Source organism: Candoia aspera, chromosome 2, assembly GCF_035149785.1.
Source record: "Candoia aspera isolate rCanAsp1 chromosome 2, rCanAsp1.hap2, whole genome shotgun sequence".
Classification (NCBI taxonomy): domain Eukaryota; kingdom Metazoa; phylum Chordata; class Lepidosauria; order Squamata; family Boidae; genus Candoia; species Candoia aspera.
The window spans coordinates 169,299,730-169,320,614 of record NC_086154.1 but is presented as its reverse complement, the minus strand read 5'-3'; the positions used below and the strand labels follow the sequence as shown (position 1 = coordinate 169,320,614).

Below are 20,885 nucleotides of genomic sequence, written 5' to 3'. Positions count from 1 at the left end.
TTATTCATGACTGGAATAGGAAATAAGTAGCATGTCGTTTTCAGATGTAAGGGCTGCCAGAAACTGGTGAAGATATTTGGGAAGTTTTTAAAAGAGTATGGAATATTCTGTATCCTCTGTTAGAAATGAATGATTGAGAGGTTGACTTTTCAGTAGTAAATAATATGAGGACCTACAAATGGGCTGCACCCCAATATAAGGTGAATGATGCCAGTGGCTATGTCTCCATTCTTCTGTTCCCCCCCTCCCCCTTTTTTTTCCTTCTTACTTTTGATAACTGTTTTAAGAGAAGAAAATGGGAAACAAGTAGCTAATAAGGAGAAAGAATGTACACGTCCAATAAAGATCTGCACAGAGAGACCAAAGAGACAATACAAATTATTGAGGAATACAGTGGGCCTCTCCTCCAAATGTCAAGCTAGATGCAAGAAATGTGTAAGGTTTGAAGGAGGGGTAACTGATGTGGTTGGTAAGGGGACTAATGTTATTCCCCTATATGGAACTGAGGAATTTGAGACAGCTGAGTTGCTTCCCCTTCCCATCTTAAAGTTGTCCCTCTAAACTCCTCTTATATAAGAATACCTAGTGATATTTTTAGAAGTCATTGTACTTTTAGGACTCAGCTCTGAAAAATTGCCTATTTGCACAGAATTGGCTTTCAGAGATACTTAACTCCCATGATCAGGAAGTTTCAGACCTATGGTACTAGTGTTCTAGCTTCTTCCCCCTCTCCCAGTCAGTGAGTCAAAAACTGAATGCCTATCTTAGAAGACAAATGCCTGTATTTTGTGGCTTCTGATACAATTCTTTTATATCCAGTCCTGCTATGATAGGAAACATTCCTCCCTCCCTACAGTAGGAGTTAGGTCCACAGTTTATATATGTTAGTGTATATTTGTGTGTATGTCTGTATGTCATCTATGTCTCTTTGTAAGTTTGTATACATGCACACACAAACATGGTTCACACATGACAGGATGTTGGTCATACTACTATAGTGCACATCATACTCAATAGTTGTACTTGGTGTAGCTATATTCTTTCTTGGGTTTGTTTTAAAACATTGTTTTTGCACCTGCTATTGAATTCTAGCAGCTGAGCCTGTATCCTCTTCCCTGCAAATACGTATTGATCATCTTAGCCAATCTAGTGATGTAACAGATTATGAAATACGGGATTAATTTACTCTCAGCCACCTCTCTGTTTTGATGCAAGAACTCAAATGCAAAGGGAGCAGGATAGCTTGTGGTAGATTCAATATACACTTACAAATTCAATTTATAATTCTGCTTCTCTGTTGATTTTTTGTATTTTGGTATTAGCATATGATTTTCACAGCTATTCAAATCCTGAGCTGCATCCAAAAAAGCCCCACAACACCTTATTAAAATCTCCAGATACTACTAAATTGGGAGACCTCAAAAGCAGATTTTCCATCAGTTTAACTAGGAGGTTGCAACTAGTACAGAAAATAGAAGATGGGGGGAAAATGTGAAGTATAACATGGAGCTATTTCCATCCAAATTTCCTTATATTAGAGCTCTTTGTAGTTATTATAGCCAGTAATGACCCTGAGGTTTGTTGGTTATTCCTCCAGTATACTTCTAATATATCCAGCATGATGTACTGGTTAAGGTACGGGACTGGCACCAGGGAGACTCTGGTTCTAGTACATCTCAGCCATAGAAACTCCCTGGGTGGCTTTGGCCAGTCAGTCTCTCTCAGTCCAACCTCACAGGATTGTTGTGGGTGGAAGTAAGAGAAGGGACTACTATGTAGGCTGCCTTGAACTCCTGTATAAAAGGCAAATAAATTGAACAAATAAAGAAGAATAAATACCCTGTGGAAGTTGTTGGCACCCCTGTGGTCTCAAATGCAGAGAACCCACCAGGAGATCCGCTCATAAAAAACTCTGAGGCTTATTTACTTAAAAGCTTTATTCCATCTTTGTACATAAAATATAACTACAGGATAATGGTTTGAGGAAAACAGCCTTGCACAGAAAGCAATAGTTCTGATCTGATTGGTGTTTACATTTTTATGAACTGAAAACAAAAAGTAGACAACTGGGATTCTAAATTGTGTATTATATCATTTATTCTCCAGGGGCAGTAAAAGCATTTGTTTTATTTTTGTCTGACTGCTGTGAACGCTAAAAAGAATAGCACTGAAGCTTGGCTACTTACTTTTTTTAAACTATTCATTTTATACTTCTCAGACAGATTTTTCCCTGGGGTGAAACAAAGGTTAACTGAAATTTCCTCTGTTGTGTACCTGAACGAATCAGCAGTTTGAGAAGGAAATCCCATTGATGGGCAAAGAGAGTGACAGGCTCTATTTAAAGAATTCCCCCGACTGTGTGGTAGACCAACCATGCCATGAATTTAACTGTTCCTGTGGTCCCCACACTTGTACCTACTAAGAGAGAGAGAGAGAGACTACTTTGTTCTCCAAATGTTGTATTAAGTTTTGAAAAATACCAACTATTGATACTTGTGTGTAAACATTGCTAACAGTTTACAAAACTTAAATTATCAAGAGCTTTGTATTACAAGAATACAGAATAAGTGAAAACAAAACAAAGACTGTCCATAGTCATTTCCTGCACATATTTTTCATTTTGCAAGTTGTGACACATTTCTAAGATGCAGTATTTTACAAATATGTGTGGATTTAGTATCAACAGATATATCGCTATTACCATTATTTCATGTGATATTTCCTGCAGACATAATAAATTTAAATGAATCTTAGGTTAATATAAAATTACCGTAACCCATAGAGGAATGTAAAAAGTGCACGTATTTGAACATTTGGTAAGCTTTTTGTTTTTATAATTTGCAACAGGCTGCTTGGTATATATGTCTTCATTTGGATTAAATTATCATAATTCCTGCATGTTGAACTTTCATTTGGATTAAATAATGTTATTCTGAGTAGAGATTAAATTCTAACCTCCCTCCACAAAAACATACCCATCAGACAGCATAAATACCATATCATAGCTTCTTGTTCATCAGACTGCTGTTCCTGTGATAGCTAAATCTCTTCCAAAGAGAACAGATTGTTAAAAAATTTTGTTCCTTCTTTTTGTAATTCAATAAAAATTAGTAGCCATTCAACCAATATTAACACTACAAATGGACATCCTGTTTCATTTCAAATTTTTAACTGAAGTGATCTCTTGCATGGATTGTTTAAGGATGCAACAAAAGTACAAGATAACCCTACTTAAAGAAGAATTTACCATTAAGACTGTTTAAAGAAGAATTTGCAAAAATCCTCTGTACTTGGTTTCTAACATGAGATTATCAGAAATGTGTGGTTGTTGCAGTAAAATTATAATTAAAATGGCTTTTCCAGAAACTACTTAAATAATTCCTGGTGTAGGAGATTTATGAAGCTCTTCAGTTATTTTTTTCAATAAGATATTAACAAATAATACATTCTATCAGCAGATTAAATGTTTTGTAGTTAATCAAATAAATTCTTACTGTGGGTTAAAGGGAGATTGGAATACCTTTATAGAGCCAGCTTGGTCTAGTGGTTGAGGCACCAGGCTGGAAACCAGGAGACTGAGAGTTCTAGTCCCGCCTTAGGCATGAAAGCCGCCTGGGTGACCTTGGGCCAGTCCCTCTCTCTCAGCCCAGCCCACCTCACAGGGTTGTTGTTGTGGGGAACATAGGAGGAGGAAGGAGTATTAGGTATGTTCGCCGCCTTGAGTTATTTATAAAAATAATAAAGGCGGGATAGAAAATAGATAGATAGATAGATAGATAGATAGAAATATCAGAAGTTATCAGTTCAGAGTGATAACTATCACCAGTAGTTTTTGTAGTGTTTACCCTTGATCTGCAGGCATTTCTTCATACTAAATGCCTGCAGATCATCATCATCTTTATAAAGATGATGGATTCACAGTGTTGGATAAACAGTTGACCCTGCAACAGAATGCAGCAGAGCCTCTACAGAAGAAAAAGTGTTAGTGATTTTTCCTGATCCCACCTTCCTTTTGTAGCCCCAGACTCATATAACGTTTTTTTTATGGTCCTCATACCTTCAGAGCCCTGTTTCTTCATATAAGATCATACAGATTACTGAGTTACATTCTACACTATTCTGAATCTAGACCATTTTTAGTAAAAAGACTGTTTAGTTGAATTCCACTTTAGTGTATGTAAGCCAAATATTTTCCTTTGGCAAAAAACTATACAAAGTAAATCCATAAAGATCTTACATCAGTTCTTTACTAAACTATATCTTTGTCAAAATTCTAATGCAACAAAGAGAAGCCTTAAATCAGTTAATTAATGTACTTATAGAAGACCATATTCTTTTATTCCAAAATAATTAACATCCTCTGGTTTCTTACAGCTGCTTAGTGGATATATGTGAAACAGGTGTTGTAAAACAGGCAGAAACCCACACTTTTTAAACATACTTCAACTTTTACCCATAAAAAGCTAAGCTTTTAGAGTCTGCCCAGCACTTAACTGGCTGATCTCAGAAAAGCAAAACAGATTTTGACCTGCTTAGTACTTGGATGGGAGACCACCAGGGAATTGCAGGTTTGTTTTCCTAGGAAGTAGGAAAACTCCCAGAAGAAAGCAATGGGAAACTGTTTCTTTTCTGTTACCAAGAAAACTACATGGCTAGGTCCATGCAGTCACTAGGAGTTAAACTTGACTGTGCTACTCTATTTGGCAGGTCAGAGGCCTGCAGACATTAAACAATGCTTTGCATAGAATCAACAGCACAAATGTTCAAAAACCCAATGAGGTGGATTCAGAATGCAATACACAGAGCTATCTCTGAGTGTGCTGCACAGACCATACATGCCAACTAAATGTTTTTGTGTATATGTTCCGTAAGAATCATTGCAAAAGCAACTCTAAAAATACAAATAGTTATCAGGCATGGTCCTATATCCGTAAATCAATTTGCCCAAAGATTTTTTATGCATCATAATTGCTTAGCAATCTGTTACATTCAAGAATTGACACAGGATGTAATATCAACAATATCTGATAAAACTTGGAGAATACACAGCAGTGGTGAATTTAACAGCATATATCCACAACAGAAGCTTAACCAAATTCAAACAAGAATGGCTTCCCTATATACAAAACATTATTCAGCAAGGCAAACACAGACATTTATAGTATGGTTTTTAAGTGGGGTTAGATGCACTGCAAATCAGTCAGAGAAGGAGGAAGTCAGAGACTTAATACATACTTACTTTTTCCAAGCAGATCCTTTCCCCCCTCCCTCTTTTTTCCTTGTAGTATTCATAAATAACAGCAAATAACAATACAGTGGAAATTTTAGTATTAAGCTCAAATATCTAATTTTTTTTCATATTATAAAATAATTCAATGTACTTTGCAACTTATCAATGTTACTTTCAGCATTAACTGTACAATTTAAGCAGCTCTGTCCATTTTACATCTCACAAATCATATTTAACATTGATATAAATTTTCTATTTTGAAAGATTTAATTTACTTTAATCATTATGGTGTTAGTAGTTTCTAGTTCCTATTTTATAAATACCACTGTACCTGGCTATTTGTATTCTACAATGTAATAAAAGTTTTTTAAAAAAAGAATTAAAGCAGGATAGTGATACATAAGTAATGCAGTTACTTAAGCCACTTTGTAAGCATGAACTCTTAGCCTGCTATCAATTCTTTGTTTTTTGGACAATAAAAGAAAACAGTAAGAAAGAAACCTATTTGAACCAATAATATTTTACTCAGTTAAAATATTTTAACAGAACGTAATGTTTTTTACTTTTCAAAATGGGTCTGGAGGAAGATTCAGAAATGGTTACTAGTATGTACTGTAAATTTAAAAAAATACACACCAGTACAGACTAATCTCTGAGTTTTATAAGGTAAGTGGTTTAGTGGATAAAGGGAATGCAGTAGATATAATCTTCAGCGTAATCAAATTTAGCAGTGCTTTTGACACAGTTCCACATGACATTCGCATAAATAAACTAGTAAAATTTGATTGCAAATGCTTTAGAGGATAGCGTTTTGGATAGGAATGAACTTAATTGTTTAGAGAACTAGTCTATAAGCCACACAGTTAATTCCAGCAAAGATCAAAGAGTTACAGAATAAAATGCAGGTCATAAAATGTGAGATAACTGAATAGCTGTGCTGGGAAAGCCATGTTTGATGGTAAACAGCATTGTTCAGCAGTGTAAAACTGCTGGGGGGAAAAAAAGCAAACACTTCCCCCCCCAAATTAATCAGCAAATGTTTGATAGAAGTATGACATATAAAATAGAAGAAATAATAGCTTTGGGTCACATCTTGAGTTTACAGTTCAAGAAAAAAAATTGCAAGGTTTTTGTTTTTACAATGTTAAGAAAAATAAATTGGAGTACAGTCAGAGAAAAATTCACTAAGACATGCCATTTAAAAAGATAAGTCAACTTTGCTACGTAACATATTCCAGTACTTTGATATGAATAACTGGATATTTAAAATTGTCAATCTGATTGTAGATATAGTTGTGTTTTTAAATGAGGGAACAGCCATCTTGGGGCTGAAGGCTATGTTTTTGTGGGGCGTGCCAGGAGCTGCATAAAAAAGTTGTGAGATAGGACAAAAGGTATTTTAATCTGAACTTGATTTGAATTGATTTAACATTAATTACATTAATACAACTATTTCCCATGGGCGAAAATGGTAAGGCATTTTTTTTTCATCTTCTTCTATAGTGCTAGTACTAATACCACTAATGAAGATGAATGGTGGCAGAGGCAGGACAGCAAAGGGAGCTACTTCTTCACACAGCATATTTTTTAAAATGATGGAATTTGCAAACTCAGTCCAATTGTTATCTTAAAACAAATTATGCAAATTCAGTGCCTATTACTCTTGTTAGCTATATGCTACTGTTATCTTCAGGATGAATGGCAACATTCCTCTGGATATCAGTTGCTGGGGAGCAACAGCAGGCAATGGCTACCTTATTTGTGGTTTGTCATCTGGTCTGGAAAATAGTGATAGTTCACATTTGACTACCATATAGGCTGAATGTGACCCACTTTTGAAAATGGTTTGAAAATACAGTGCACTATGTATCTTTGTGAACATTTATGGGAGCCAGGACATGTCCAGACATGTTACACTAATTTTGAACCAACTGTACATGGTTGCCAGAGCATTTCTGAGTTCTTTCTAACCCTTAGGTTAACTTTTTAAAGATTTAAACAGTTTGGGGATATACAGAAGACTGCTTCAATTGTATGATCTTCCTTTTAAAGCTTTAAACGGGATATACAGAGGACTGCCTTCAATTGTATGATCCTTCTGTAAAGATCAACTATAGGGGCCCTTTTTGCGTGCCAGTCAGTTTGGTTGGTAAATAAAAGGGCCTTCTTATTGGTGTTCTCCTGATTGTGGGACTGTTTTCTGTGGCACTATGAAAGAGTATTTTGTACAAGCTTTCAAACATCCTTGAAAATCCATTTGTTCCATCTGCCTTTCTATAACAGGGTTTTTATAACACTAATTCCTGAGTCATGGTGTTTCCTTATTATACTGGATTCTTACATTTTTATTCATTCATTATATCTCATCTGGATTCACCTTTTGTTGGATGCTGCTAGTTAGATAATGTGTCCCAAAAGGCAATTTATAAATATTTTAGATAAATATTTGTTATGTTACAACTGAAGAGTTTCTTGTAACTTAAGAACTGCATATTCATCAACCAAATGAAAGCTAATTTTTATCTAGCTGCTTTAATGAGAAATACATAGATTGCTAGCAAATAGGTAAAATGATTCTTTTGAAAGGTTAACTTTTTTTAAAAAAAAAATACAGGATTGAAGAGAAATATTATGTCAAGGTGTAGATAATATATGATGTTGTCCTACCTGTCCATGTTAGAACCATCCAAATGATAATTGGTTGATATACCAGTAATATTTTTATGTTACAATTTTTTTCAATAACTCTTGAAACACACTTGAACGTTCATTGGATAATATATTTTATTCTGTCATTAAGATGCTAATGCAGTGAAGTTTTTGATACACTATTAAAACAATTCACTTCCTACACAAGCCTCCAAAGAGCTTTTGGATCTTGTTCTTTTTGTGCAGTGCAGCTAACATTTCTTCACCACTTGTGATGAAAAAGCTTTTCAGGTGATTTTTCTGCCATGACTATCCTCCTTAAGGAAGAATCCCTGAAAGCTTCCAAAATGTATATCATAGCCTTAAAATACTATTTTAGTATTAAAACATTGCACATTTAGTTGGTATGATTGACTGATGGATATAGATATAGATAGTCTCAAAACTCATAGGTTTTGTTCAGATACTGTGTAGATAAAATCTAAAAAGATTTGGTCATAACATTTTTGAAATTCTATTACTTTAGTTCATTAACTTGAGGCTAATGAGACAATCTTATAGTTCCTCAAATCAGTTTTAATTGTTTCCAAATAACTGTTTTGCAGGAGAAGATAGAACAGGATGGATCATCAGTAATAAAGACTTACAGGTACATCGGTACAGTGTTGCATTCTGGGTATTTTGTATTATTAGTGTTTTCATTACTGAAAAGAAAAAACACCTCTGGTATTCTTGTGTGTTATCTAAAACCTTATAGAAGATACATTAAATAATTATGCTCATTAATGTTCTATTTAGGGTTTTATTCCTAGATATTAATGTTTAATACAAGTTGTGCTGTATCTTGAGGATTGATCCCACTTAGCTTCCCTATTTTATATGGAAACTGTTTTCTGTCCAAGCTGAAACTTCCAGACAAGTTTCCATAATAGACCCATATAGCATGTGCTGCAATAATCCAATTCTCTGATTATTAAAGCATGTATCCTGTCCAGCATCATAACTGGGCAATCAACCTGAGTATGAGCACTTCTTACCCTTTAGAAGCAGTTTATCTACTTAAAATCCATCTAGCCACAATGCCCCCGTCTTCCCTGAATTCAGCTTAGGTTTATGGGCTATTATTTAATCATCCATGCCTCTGTTTTTCCCAGTACTTACACAGAAGTGCCATCAGCGTAGTGCTGACACCATGTCACAAATCTCTAGATTACAATTTGTGATGGTTTCTTATAAGTGTTAAAAATCAAAGGGAATAGAATGGAATCCTGGGGGATACTACAATCCAGATACTATGGAGTCAAGCAGAACTCCCACAATGCTGTTGCCTGTTAGTGGCCTGTAGGAATTTTATTTTAGCATAGCAGCTACAATTTGCAAGTCACAGAATCATTCCAGAAAGATCACAATGGTTAGTGGCATTAAGTACCACAGAGATTCATAGTTCATTCCTCTAAATAACAAGTCTCTCTCTCTCTGTCACACACACAAACACACTCTCACACACAAACACACACACACGCATACTTACCTGGGAGTATTTGTAGGCAGATTTGTAATTGGGCAGTAGTTGACAAGGAGCACAACTTAATCATTCATTCATTCATTCATTCCCACCTTTATTATTTTTATGAATAACTCAAGGCGGCGAACATACCTCATACTCCTTCCTCCTCCTATTTTCCCCACAACAACAACCCGATGAGGTGAGAGAGAGTGACTGGCCCAAGGTCACCCAGCCAGCTCCAGTAACAAGGCATTAACTGCTTTGTGAAGCCCATACTGTCCTCTTTCTACTAATTCTTACTAAACATAACAGACTCCTTCAAGCATCTTTTCAACCTTGGAAACTGACCTTTCACGTTTGTGGCATAAGGCTTCAAATACTGTGAATCATATGGTCCTCAAAGTGCAGATCCACTCACCATTCAAGAACGTTCTGCTGGGCAATTAACTGAGGAGCTCCAAGCATTGAAACAGGCAGTTTACAACATAAATGTCATAGCGAATGCAGTGCAATGATGGAAGAGAAATATATTTGCTGCTAACAAATGCTACTCTAATGTACTGTATGCTTTGTTGATTTACTATGAGATTTATACTGCCCGACCTTGTCATAAACTGACTTGTTTAAATGCTTGGAGTTCTCAGAAAAGATGCTTTCTGAGTTTCTCATAGTCAGAGAAGGGAGTTCAAAAGTGATATTGTAAGTGGGCTGGGTTTTTTTTTTTTACTTTTGCTATTCCTCAGCAAGACTAGAGCTTTGACAGAATGGTCAGCCATGTGTCACCTGGTAAATTCTCCTGAACATTGAGGAATTATTTGGCTTTAGTCAGTCTTCAGGATATTCTCAACTGATCCCCCATTCCTGCAAAGAAGGACTGCTATAGCCAGCCCAAGTTTCTTCAGGAATTGATCCATCCACAGCCAGCAAAGTTAGTTCTCCAATGATTGGTTTCTGATCCTTTCTTTACAGATCCCATTCATTTATTCATTCATTCATTCAAATTTCTAGACTGCTTACAATTATGTCTCAACACTGTTTATAACAACAATTACTAAAATACAGTAATAAAGCAGAAAATTTAAAAAGTGTGGAATATATTCATTAAAAGGAGTGATAGAGTCAAATTAAACAAAACCATCAAATGATACACATGAGGAAGACCTGTGAAAAGATAGGTCTTTAAAAAGTTCTATTAGGAGGCAACTCGGTTCATTAATTTCAGGAAGAAGTACATTTGAAAGCGTAGGTTCCATTACAGAGAACACTCATCCACAAGTATCTGAAAGACAATGCATGGTCAGTTTTGGCAGAAGGTAGTACTACTATCTGAGAACAAGTTAAAGTGGAACCAACATACAGTGCCCCTAATTCATGGAAATGGTCGAGAATGCCTTGGCAGATGATATCAAAAACCTCAGAAAAATCAAGCAGGATCAACCAAGTTGGCCTCCCTCTGGCTCTTTGTTACAGAAAGTAATATATCAGCCATGGCAGATTCTGTCCCACAATTAAGGCCTGAATCCAGATTGAAAGCATAAATGTCAATTCATTAATAATTTTTATACCCATGAAGAGTCTGAGCCATCTACCACCATTTCTAATTGATTTGAACAATCCAGGCAAGCAAACCAAGCTGTATTAAACTGTAAATGTAAGCAGTGTAAAATTCTGTTTAACATCCCCCCCGCCACCAAAAAGTAAGGAAAGCCTGCAAAGCATGACTTCTGATATTCTTTCCAACCCCTTAATTGCAACTCCACTCTGAGTCACATGACCAGGAGGAAGTGAGCTTAAAAATAGAGCAATTGACAGATTCTGGACCACTACCCAACTACCTATCCCATAGGGATTCATTGGGGGATTTTGGGTTATTTTTTCCTCTCCTCACCTCCAGCTAAATCTGGTCCATTTCCAAACTCAGTCTGGAACTATTTTGTTAGTTTCTCCCACAACATCATATCTAGTCTAGCCTATTTCCACAGAGTTATCATGCTGAAAGACTGGGGCCCAATTCCTTTTACATAATTTCTCTTCAATATTCCAATTAGATGAAAAGGAAAAAAAAATATGTAGTTTTCAGGCAATCAGATAATTGCAATTTGGGCAAATTGGCATTTGAATCAGTGTTACCAATTTTCTAACTTCATCAAAATCCTTAATTGAGCTGTGTTGTTCAAAATAAGCAAAAGAATTAAGCTTCTTCTATTTTCTCCTCAGTATTCATCCTATATTTAGAATGCACCTGGAGTTCTCACTGTTCATGGAAAAAGGCCAGTGTGAACTGAACTATACCCGTAAGGTTGGATTCTAGTATTTGTCCCATTAGGGTGGCAGGCTGAGGCTGAATTTCTCAACCTCCTTTTTGCCCCTCAGCCCTTTCCTAAAAAAAACAACACTCCATCAAGGGTTGGAAGAACCCTGCGGAATAGCATGAGTTGTTGTTGTTAACAGTTTTGTTATTTTCCTTAATCACCACATATATGAATGAAAAAGAAACACCTTCATATAAGAATCCAAAAAATTCAGAATAACTATATGGCATGGGTTGTGGCCTGTATGCTGAGGGAGATGGGGAGAGGGCAGAAAAGCTGATGGAGGAATCTTCTGCTTCATTACAGGTGAGTTTTCTTCCAGATTTCAGCATCTGCGCAGACACACAGACACACCCACCCACTATCGCTCACTCCATTTAGGAGTTCTGCTTGACTGGTCTGGCAGCTAGTTGAGTGGCAGAATGTCTAGAATAAACTAACATCCACCCAGATGTAGCAACTGCCTTTATTCCAGCTTCAGGTCATGGATTCAAGACATTGGCTGTTACCTTGATGAACTCCTGAACCTGATTCTTACTTTAAAAACAACAACAACTCATATCTAGTAAGATTTCTTAGTGAGGACTTATTATTTATTTGGGTGATGCAGGGTAGTCAGTGGCAGTAATGGGCACCTACTGACTTTCTAATACAAAAGACTGCAGTTGATAGTGACCATGTTATTTAATTAGAGGAGCACATACTGAGCTAGGTATTAGGGCCTAAAGCTAAAGGTCAAGGAACTGTGTGCACAGATGTAAAATGCAGGTGGTGTGTAATAAGAAATCAGAGCATTAACTCAAACCATGCGATATCAGAAATATACGGAACTTTAAAATAAAGCAGTATATGAAAATATAGAATAATACTTGCTTTTGTTTCTTGAGAAAAATGCATGCTCAAGCTTTTTGTATTTGGAAAAATAAATCCATGGGGCTTTTTTTTCTTAAAGCCATAGTCAAGCTTTTGATTTTCAGTTTTATTTTAATATTAAGGTATATTGACAGACTCGTAAATTTCTGGCCAATGAGTAAAGATCAAGGATGTTTTGTTGGCAGTTCAATAGATGTTTTCTCATGGCATTTTATGCATGCAGGTAATTTAATAATGTCATCTATACTTCCATTGAAAGATTAGCTATTTTCCCAATTAAATTTAATGTATTTTATAAAAGATGCCATTATTAAATAATATTAACAAAGGTTGACATAAAGGAAAAAAAAAGGACTTCTAAAAACTGCCTTGGAGGGGTGTGATACAGTCCTGCAAAAATATTTACTAATTTATAGATAGGAAGCCTATCTTGATTCTAGAGGTGTGTATATGTGTAAGAACTATAAAAATATACAACGTTCTTTTAAAAATTCAATATCCTAGGCTTGATTGTTATAAAAGCTTAAGAGTGGCAGAACAATAAGCTTTCAACTTCTAATAATAATCCTTTTGTTTCCTCAGGCACAGATTGATAATTATGTTTCAGTGCGACATAACAACAGATATTACACGGCCGACAAAAATGTCGCTTGCAGAAATTGTGATAAACGAGGTCATTTATCAAAAAATTGTCCTGCCCCAAAGGTAAATGTAGTATTTCAATTTGTTTCATTGCTAGTTGACAACTTTCAGGCTTTAAAGTGCTGGTCTGAAATAATTTTGCTGGATGGCAGTTTTGAGAAGGGAAAAAAATAAAAGAATTGCCATACTCTGTACTGCAGTGGCAATTTAGACCCAAGGAACATTACCTTCTAATTTCCTTGTATTGTGGGTCCTATTCTGTCCTATCCTAGAGATTAATCAGAAGGTATTAGGAACACGATTTCCTTGTAAGAGAGGAGATGGGGTATTTGAAGATGGTGCTTTCTTCAGTGGCTCTCAGCAATATAATCCAATCAAGAGAGACCCAGTGGCCCATGTGGAGGATTACCACGTGCTTGCTGAAGATTTCTTTTCTCTTTCTCCCACTTTAGGGTATGAGTGGACAGAACAATAGCACTTGCGAGAAAGTGAGATATAGGCATGCTTCCCATAATTAGTCCCCACTCTGCCCTCTGTGCAGAAGCAAATTATAAAACCCAGTTACACACACTTTCTGTTTCCATATGCATGTCTAGAAGGGTAAGGAAAAAATGTCCACTGACCTGATGGGAGGACTCCTCATATGGAGTACGGAATCCATAGTGTTGTGCATAATGGTGGGTTACCCAGTGCTAGTAATTTTTCACCAGGTTATGAGGATAATAGCAAAGGCCTAAATGTTTAAATATCATTGGGATAGATTTAAGTAATACATTTACATTTTATTATATGTATTCTCATTGGCTGAAAGATGATAGTTGAAACAGAAAAGTGTAAAGTTTCACTATGAGTACAACACAGTAATATGTTAATACCACCATAATATATTTAAAGAACAGACACAAAAAAAATTAAACAATGTGGCAGATTGAGGGGAGGGAAGAGTATATAGAGTATTCCAGAATGATATAGACAATCCGTTGGCATTCTGTAGTCAGTTATTGGGAGCTTCCCTGACTGCCACTAGACACAATTTCATGTGTACTTGTCACGGAAAAGCATTCCAAGGAACTGCCTCACAAAACAGGTTAGCACAAATGAAAAATCTCTCTTTGAAGCATTACAACAACTGTAATCCTTGGCAAGGCTTGTGCTGCTGCTTTGAAAGCTCTCTCTGCTGTCCCTCTGTGTGTGAGCATGTACCACCATTGCACTTCCCTGGCAGTTCCAGTGGACGTGTTCTTCTCTCTCTGCATACCCACGTATAGACAACTGGGGCCAGCTTTCAAAGCTCCTGTGCAAGGTTTGCAAAGGATGCAGCTGCTTTAACGCTTTGAAAAAGGTGCTTCGATCACAGTAATGTGCTTGCAAACCGGATTTTTCAAATGCTTTCCATAGCACTGTTGTCTAAGTCTTAAATGACACGGGAATGAGTTGTCTAAATTAATGTTTCTCAGCCTTGGCAACTTTAAGATGTGTGGACCTCAACTCCCAGAATTCCCCAGCCAGCTGGGGAAACGCTGGTCTAAATGACCCCTTCTGTTTTGGAGATTGGTTTGTGTATGTGGAATTTTGGGAAGGATCCTCTGCTGTGGTGATTCCAGTGTGGGAAAATCACTGGAGGTGATTTTGTTCTTTACCTCCTGATTGTTCATCTTCTGCTATTTATTTGTTTTATTGTTTTATTTTTCCCTTAATTGGGGGCTTCCTTGTTGACTAATTCAGAAAGGCAGGGGATAAGCTTATGAAGTAAGAAAGTGGGTCTTAGGCAAAGGTCTTAGCAGTTCTTTATGAATATAAGTGGAAGCTCCTTGTTTATTTTACTTAATTTAAATTCCTCTGATTCCATAAACATTTTATTTTATTTTATTTGCATTTCTTTTGCAGAAAATTCCACCCTGTTGTCTTTGTGCACAGAGAGGTCATCTACAAAACAGCTGTCCAGCACGATTTTGTTTAAATTGTTGTTTGCCAGGACACTGCTCTAGAGAGTGCCCTGAGAGAATGTACTGGAAAAAGCATTGTAACCGCTGTGATATGAGAGGTCATTATGCAGATGTGAGTACATTGTTAACAGAAACTATCCAGTGACTGATCCTTCCTTCCTTCCTTCCTTCCTTCCTTCCTTCCTTCCTTCCTTCCTTCCTTCCTTCCTTCCTTCCTTCCTTCCTTCCTTCCTTCCTTCCTTCCTTCCTTCCCAGAATGACTTGGTGGTGATAATCATTTGGTGGTGTAACTGTCTGCATTCCTGTTTATAGATTGCTGGGCTCTTAGCATGTGTTTGTCTGAAGACACAGAAAGACGTGCAAAATCAATATTTTCTGTATCATAAATATGTGTAATTAGTAATAAAATAAGAAAAATTAAATGCAAAAACATATATTAAAGCATTATAGATAAGTGCTTGCATGCTAAATTCTTGTTTGTACAATTTTTTATTTCTGAAATGAATTAATTTCTATGGGTTAGCATACTTTGTAATTCATTAAGTATTTAGTGAAGTCTTGAAGTGGTATTTTATTTTTGTTATTAACAAAAATGATTTCTAACTATATAATTACGAAGACATAATTATCTTTTATGAATATGTTACAAATGCAGTTTGCCTTTCTTGTGTCTGAACAGCTATAGAAAAACTTCCAAAAAACCAGAATATATGCATTATATTTTTTTAAAAAAATAAAATTATCTTGCTATTTTGTTTACAGGTTTAATACAGAAGCTAAGAGACTGAATTTCACTATGTGAACATAACAAATGGCACACCTGCCATCTCATCCTTCCCAGTGGGAATAATACTAGCATTCCTTAAACAGTTGTTTTAAGGTTTATTTAGAGTATATATGATTTAAAACTTTTAGAATGCAATAATAATAATAATGCTGATAACAAAATAATCTAATCATTATCTTAGTTTTTTCTTAAGGTCCAAATTATTTAGTTTTGTATGGTATATAATTACATTATTCCAACAGATCTCTGACCAGAAACAAATAATGCTGAGGCAGTAAATGGATGCCATTTATTTACATATCCCATCAAAATTCATAGCAAAAGTTGGTTGCCATGTGATATTAAGCAGCCAGACCCTTGTAGCACAGATTTGCCACAGCTTGCTATTCTCTTCTAAAAACCATGTGCTAAGAAAAGCTGATTAGGCACATTGTGTGTGTGTGTGTATGTGTGTATTCATATTCTCAGTTTGTAATTTTTTTCTGATAATCATAACAGAGAAGATTAGCTGCTGTTCATGATACATAATATGTCCAATATTAACTCTCTGGAAATTTATGTTGCCATTATGTATACATTTTCAAGCCTATCTTTACAGTTGGAGGCTCTGAAATATTTCCTTTAAAATAGAAAAAGTATAGTCTTTTGTATTCCTGTGTTCCAGTTAATTTGTTTTTCAGTTCATCTAATGAAGTATGAAAAATTAAAGTAGAGTAAGGTATAGGTTGGTTAAAGGGAATGTGGATGTTATTTTTTACAAACAAATAAAATTGACTTTTTTTTACTATGTTATACTTGGGAAGAGATAGTATATTGCAAAGATTTTCTAATATAAATAGTATATGTTGTGTAAGTTCTTTTGAAGATAGGTGCTCAGAGCTGATGGTTCAATGCAAGTGAGAATATAATTTTCAAATGCTGTTTTCCGTCTGCCCTTTTCATTAAAAATGAAGACTTCTCTGATCTCTCATTTTCATTACATCACTTAGGCATCCTTGAGTGGCTTTCCTTTATCTTGTGCACTTGTGTATTATACTGTAGTTACTATACATGGTCTTATTCTGTAATCTCGCATATTAACTACAACTCCCATCAGGTCCAGCTAACATGACACATATCTCATGTACTTTGTTCTGGGACATCAGAGAACAAAGCCCTTCAGCTGTTACTGAATTTCATCATATATTTTCCTAAGCTTTTCTCCTTGAAGATAAATTTACCCAGTTTGCTCAATTTTCTTTTAATCAGAACTTGCTTTCCAGACCCTTGTCTTTCTCTGAATCTATTCCACTTTGACTCCTTAAAGTAAAGGGCCAAAATTGAGCATTATACTTCATGTGGGTTCTGAATACCACAAAAATGAATGGGACATTCATTTCTTGGGATTTAAAATCTGTATTTTATTGATTAGATTTATTTACCTTTTTGCATTCATGTAACACTCCTGACTCGATTCATGACTCCAGTTTGAAGATTATTTACACTTACATGTTTGCCAAATCAGTTATCCACCTTCCTTTTCATGTGCATTTGACTTCTTTTTCCCAAAGGAAGAACAACTTGATTTTCTCTTTTCAAAATTTTACTCAATTATTTTTGTCCATTTCTCTAACCAACAGAGATTATTTTGAATTATTTTCTGTATTCTTTCTAGGATATTAGCTATCCTACTCACCTTTATGTCAGCAGCATATTTAATAAGCATTTCCTCCTGTAATTTAAGATACTAATAAAAATATTACAGAGTACTGAGCCTAAGAGAGCATGCTATTCATCTCTCCTAGGCTTTCTCGGTTTCTTGACTAACCACTGATGATTACTCTTTCAGTTCAAATTTCATACCAGCTGGGGATCCATTTTAATAGATGACCATTCAACCCATAACTAACTATGAATATTTCCAGTAGTTGCAAAGAAATAGCTCCAATGAAATATCTCCAATAGTTGCTGCCCACCTGGTAAGATCAGGCACAGTGGGCGCGCTCCAAGTCCCTTGAATTACCAATGTCATCTATGGTCGCAGCACCTGCCCTCTGAAATAGCATCCACTCCGAGATTCATACGGCTCCCATCTGCAGTTGTTTCAAAAATCCTTGAAAACCTGGCTTTACTCCCAGGCCTGGGGTTAAAGTGGCTGGTGGTTTTCTTTTTCTTGTACGTTGGGTTTGTTTCTCCTGATGTACATGGTTTTTTTTCTTTTTCATTTAATGTTTTCTAGTTTTAAAAAGAAAGCCACTCAGAATCATCTGGGAGTTAGGTGGCCTATAAAGCCAGTAAAATTAAATAAACCAATTAGCTGGCTAATCAGAATGCTTTATTGAGATCAAGATAAATTATGTCAGAAGAAATCCCATACTTTATCAAGAAAATTACCTTTCAATAAATAAGATGCACTTAGTCTGATAGGACTTGTTCCTGAATTCTAATAATCATCCAGTCATCCAGTACTTTACCTGTTCTTCAGGATTTCTCAAAAATAATAGTAGTAGTAGCATAACTTTACTGATTCCCCAACTGACTATATCAGAAATAAAAAATAATAGATATTCAGCAAGTTCTGTCTTTGTAATATCTAATTCACTGGACTCTATGAGTGAATGAGATCTGAACTCATTCAGCATATGTAGATATTCTCTCTATCAACTTCAGTCGCAATCCTGCCCCTTCAATTTGCTTTCTGCTTTACTGTTTTTTTACTGTTTCCTTTCATACTGAACTACTTTAAATCCTTTTTATTAGCAATTTTTTCCAAACTCAAATGGTATAATTTTGTTTTCTTTCACATGTTATGGAATTTAGATTTTTTTTCCTTTTAATGCCTTCTTTTTGTTTTCAGAATTTCTGTCCAAGTTGAGTAACTTTTCCAATTAGGGTTTCATATCACTGAATCCTAGGTATTACTGTTCAATTTAAGCTACTTTCTTGAAATCCAAGTTATGTATTTACTTATACTCAGATATAGTTTTACCTAAAATCAAGAACTCCATTGTTGCCTGGTCATTATTTCCATATCATTAACAAAAGTGCTTTTCATTGGTTAGAATCACATCAAGGATTCTAACCTTGATCCCCTTGTGCCTTCTTTCAACCACTGCTGGAGAAAGCTGTTAGGAAGGCAAGTCAAAATTTTCTGGTGCGACCAGGCTTGGCAGAGATTGCTTACTAACAGATGTGAGTGCAATTAAAAATCCCTTCACAGCTCTCTAAAAGACCTGCAGTTTCCTTTTTAAAAACACAGTCCACACTTCCTTGGTTGGCTGATGGTAAAAGACATCAATCATTATTTCTGTAACTTCCTCCACTTATTTTAACTTGGATTATCAATGGTTTTCTCAAATTAATTTTCGTGCTTTTCTAAACAGTTGTGGGTAATTTAAGTAAACACTATAGTTCATCCTTTGCCTGCACCCTCTCCTTTTTTGTTTTTTTTGAGCAAGTTGCATCCTTCAGTTAATATATGCCAATTATGGAAGTCCAAAATTCAAATTTTATTTGTATAGCATTTAGGCCATAACAAACCAATTATAGGAGTCATCTCACAATGTCTTATACTCATCAGATGAGATTTATCTTCTTGCATTAAGACTTCAGGTTCAAGTGCTTATTCTTATATTTTGAATAGGAATTTGCCAGTTCCTTTCTTGATTTTTTAATTAAGGCTTTCTAGTTTTTTCCAACAGTATATAAATTGTGTCTTTATATCTGGGCTTTTGCCACCAACTTCCTCATAATTCATTTTAAAGTCTAATCCTTCTAACCAAACTCAGCATCCTTTCTGGAGAATTCTTTAAAACTATGCATGCAAAATTCATTCAGACAGCATTTTTAATTCCTCCCCAAATATGTTTCTAAAATAACATCATGATTTATGTATTTGAAAGCATACACTATAAGAATATAACAGGATGAAAAATGGGAAAATAGTATGAAATGTATAAGATAGAATTTCCATTGCTTTGCAGCAAGTAATACATATGAAATTTTTGGAAGGTGCATGTTTTCTTGACAGTGTATATATCATCTTAATATTTATAATATTTATTAGAGAACAAAATCTATTTCAGTAATACTTGCAAAAATAGTCTCACATTCATAGTTCTGATGCATTGTTAATTGTTGATAAAATACTATTTGATTGTCTGAAAATAGAACATACATAATGAAATCTCAGATTTAACTGTGTAAAACAATTTCCCCAAAATCAAATAATGTTAAGTCTAATTCAGCATTCCAAACATTCAGATATCTTTATCTTATATTTTAAGATATTCTTGATAAAAATATTGAAATATTATTTGCACTGTGTGGCTTGAATCCAAAAGTGCACTTTTACTCTCTATTTAGTTGAAGAGTGCAAGCTGGGGAAAGTGAGCCTAAAAATAGAAAGGTTCTTCCTTGCATGCAACATCTTTTGCAGAATTCTTCACATGCTCTTAGAGCATATTAGTTTTTTAGGCTTCGTCTGGACTCATATTCTAATACAAGCTCCATTGCTTTGTGGAATTACATTGGGAGGAGTGTTCCTTGAGCACTGTTCACGTAACAGTACAAATGTACTTTTTACTTCACCTTATGGTTATTTGGATCTTCTGCTTAGATATTTTCAGCTGGGAATATCTGATTCATATTATTTGGCTGGGTAACTTTCTGTGAGAATCTGTCCTGGTTGCTTTGTAATCAGTTCTTAAGCACCATATTTGATTTTTGCATAACGTGAGCATCAGTATAATTCTGGGGTCCCCAACATGATGCCTGAAGCATCCTTGCCAATGTGCCAATATAATCCTTTATTCCCTTGACTCCTCTCCCCACTTGACTTTAGTTCTTTCTTTATGAGAAGCTGCAAAGCAAAGTGCCAGGCTCTCTTATTTCCCAGAATTCCTCTGCATCCCAGATAGTCCCCATAAATTTTTGAGAAAATAAAAATGATTGGCAGGTA

The 20,885-nt window shown here is 35.4% G+C and overlaps 1 protein-coding gene across 1 annotated transcript in view; it reads left to right on the top strand.

Annotated features, from left to right (window-relative positions):
• ZCCHC7 (zinc finger CCHC-type containing 7) overlaps positions 1–20,885 on the top strand; it is a 145,314-nt gene that overhangs the window by 71,414 nt on the left and 53,015 nt on the right. Inside the window, exons 2-4 of the mRNA XM_063294842.1 lie at positions 8,485–8,528; positions 13,154–13,276; positions 15,101–15,271. Coding sequence (XP_063150912.1) covers positions 8,485–8,528; positions 13,154–13,276; positions 15,101–15,271 — 338 coding nt within the window. The remainder of the gene's footprint in view (positions 1–8,484; positions 8,529–13,153; positions 13,277–15,100; positions 15,272–20,885) is intronic.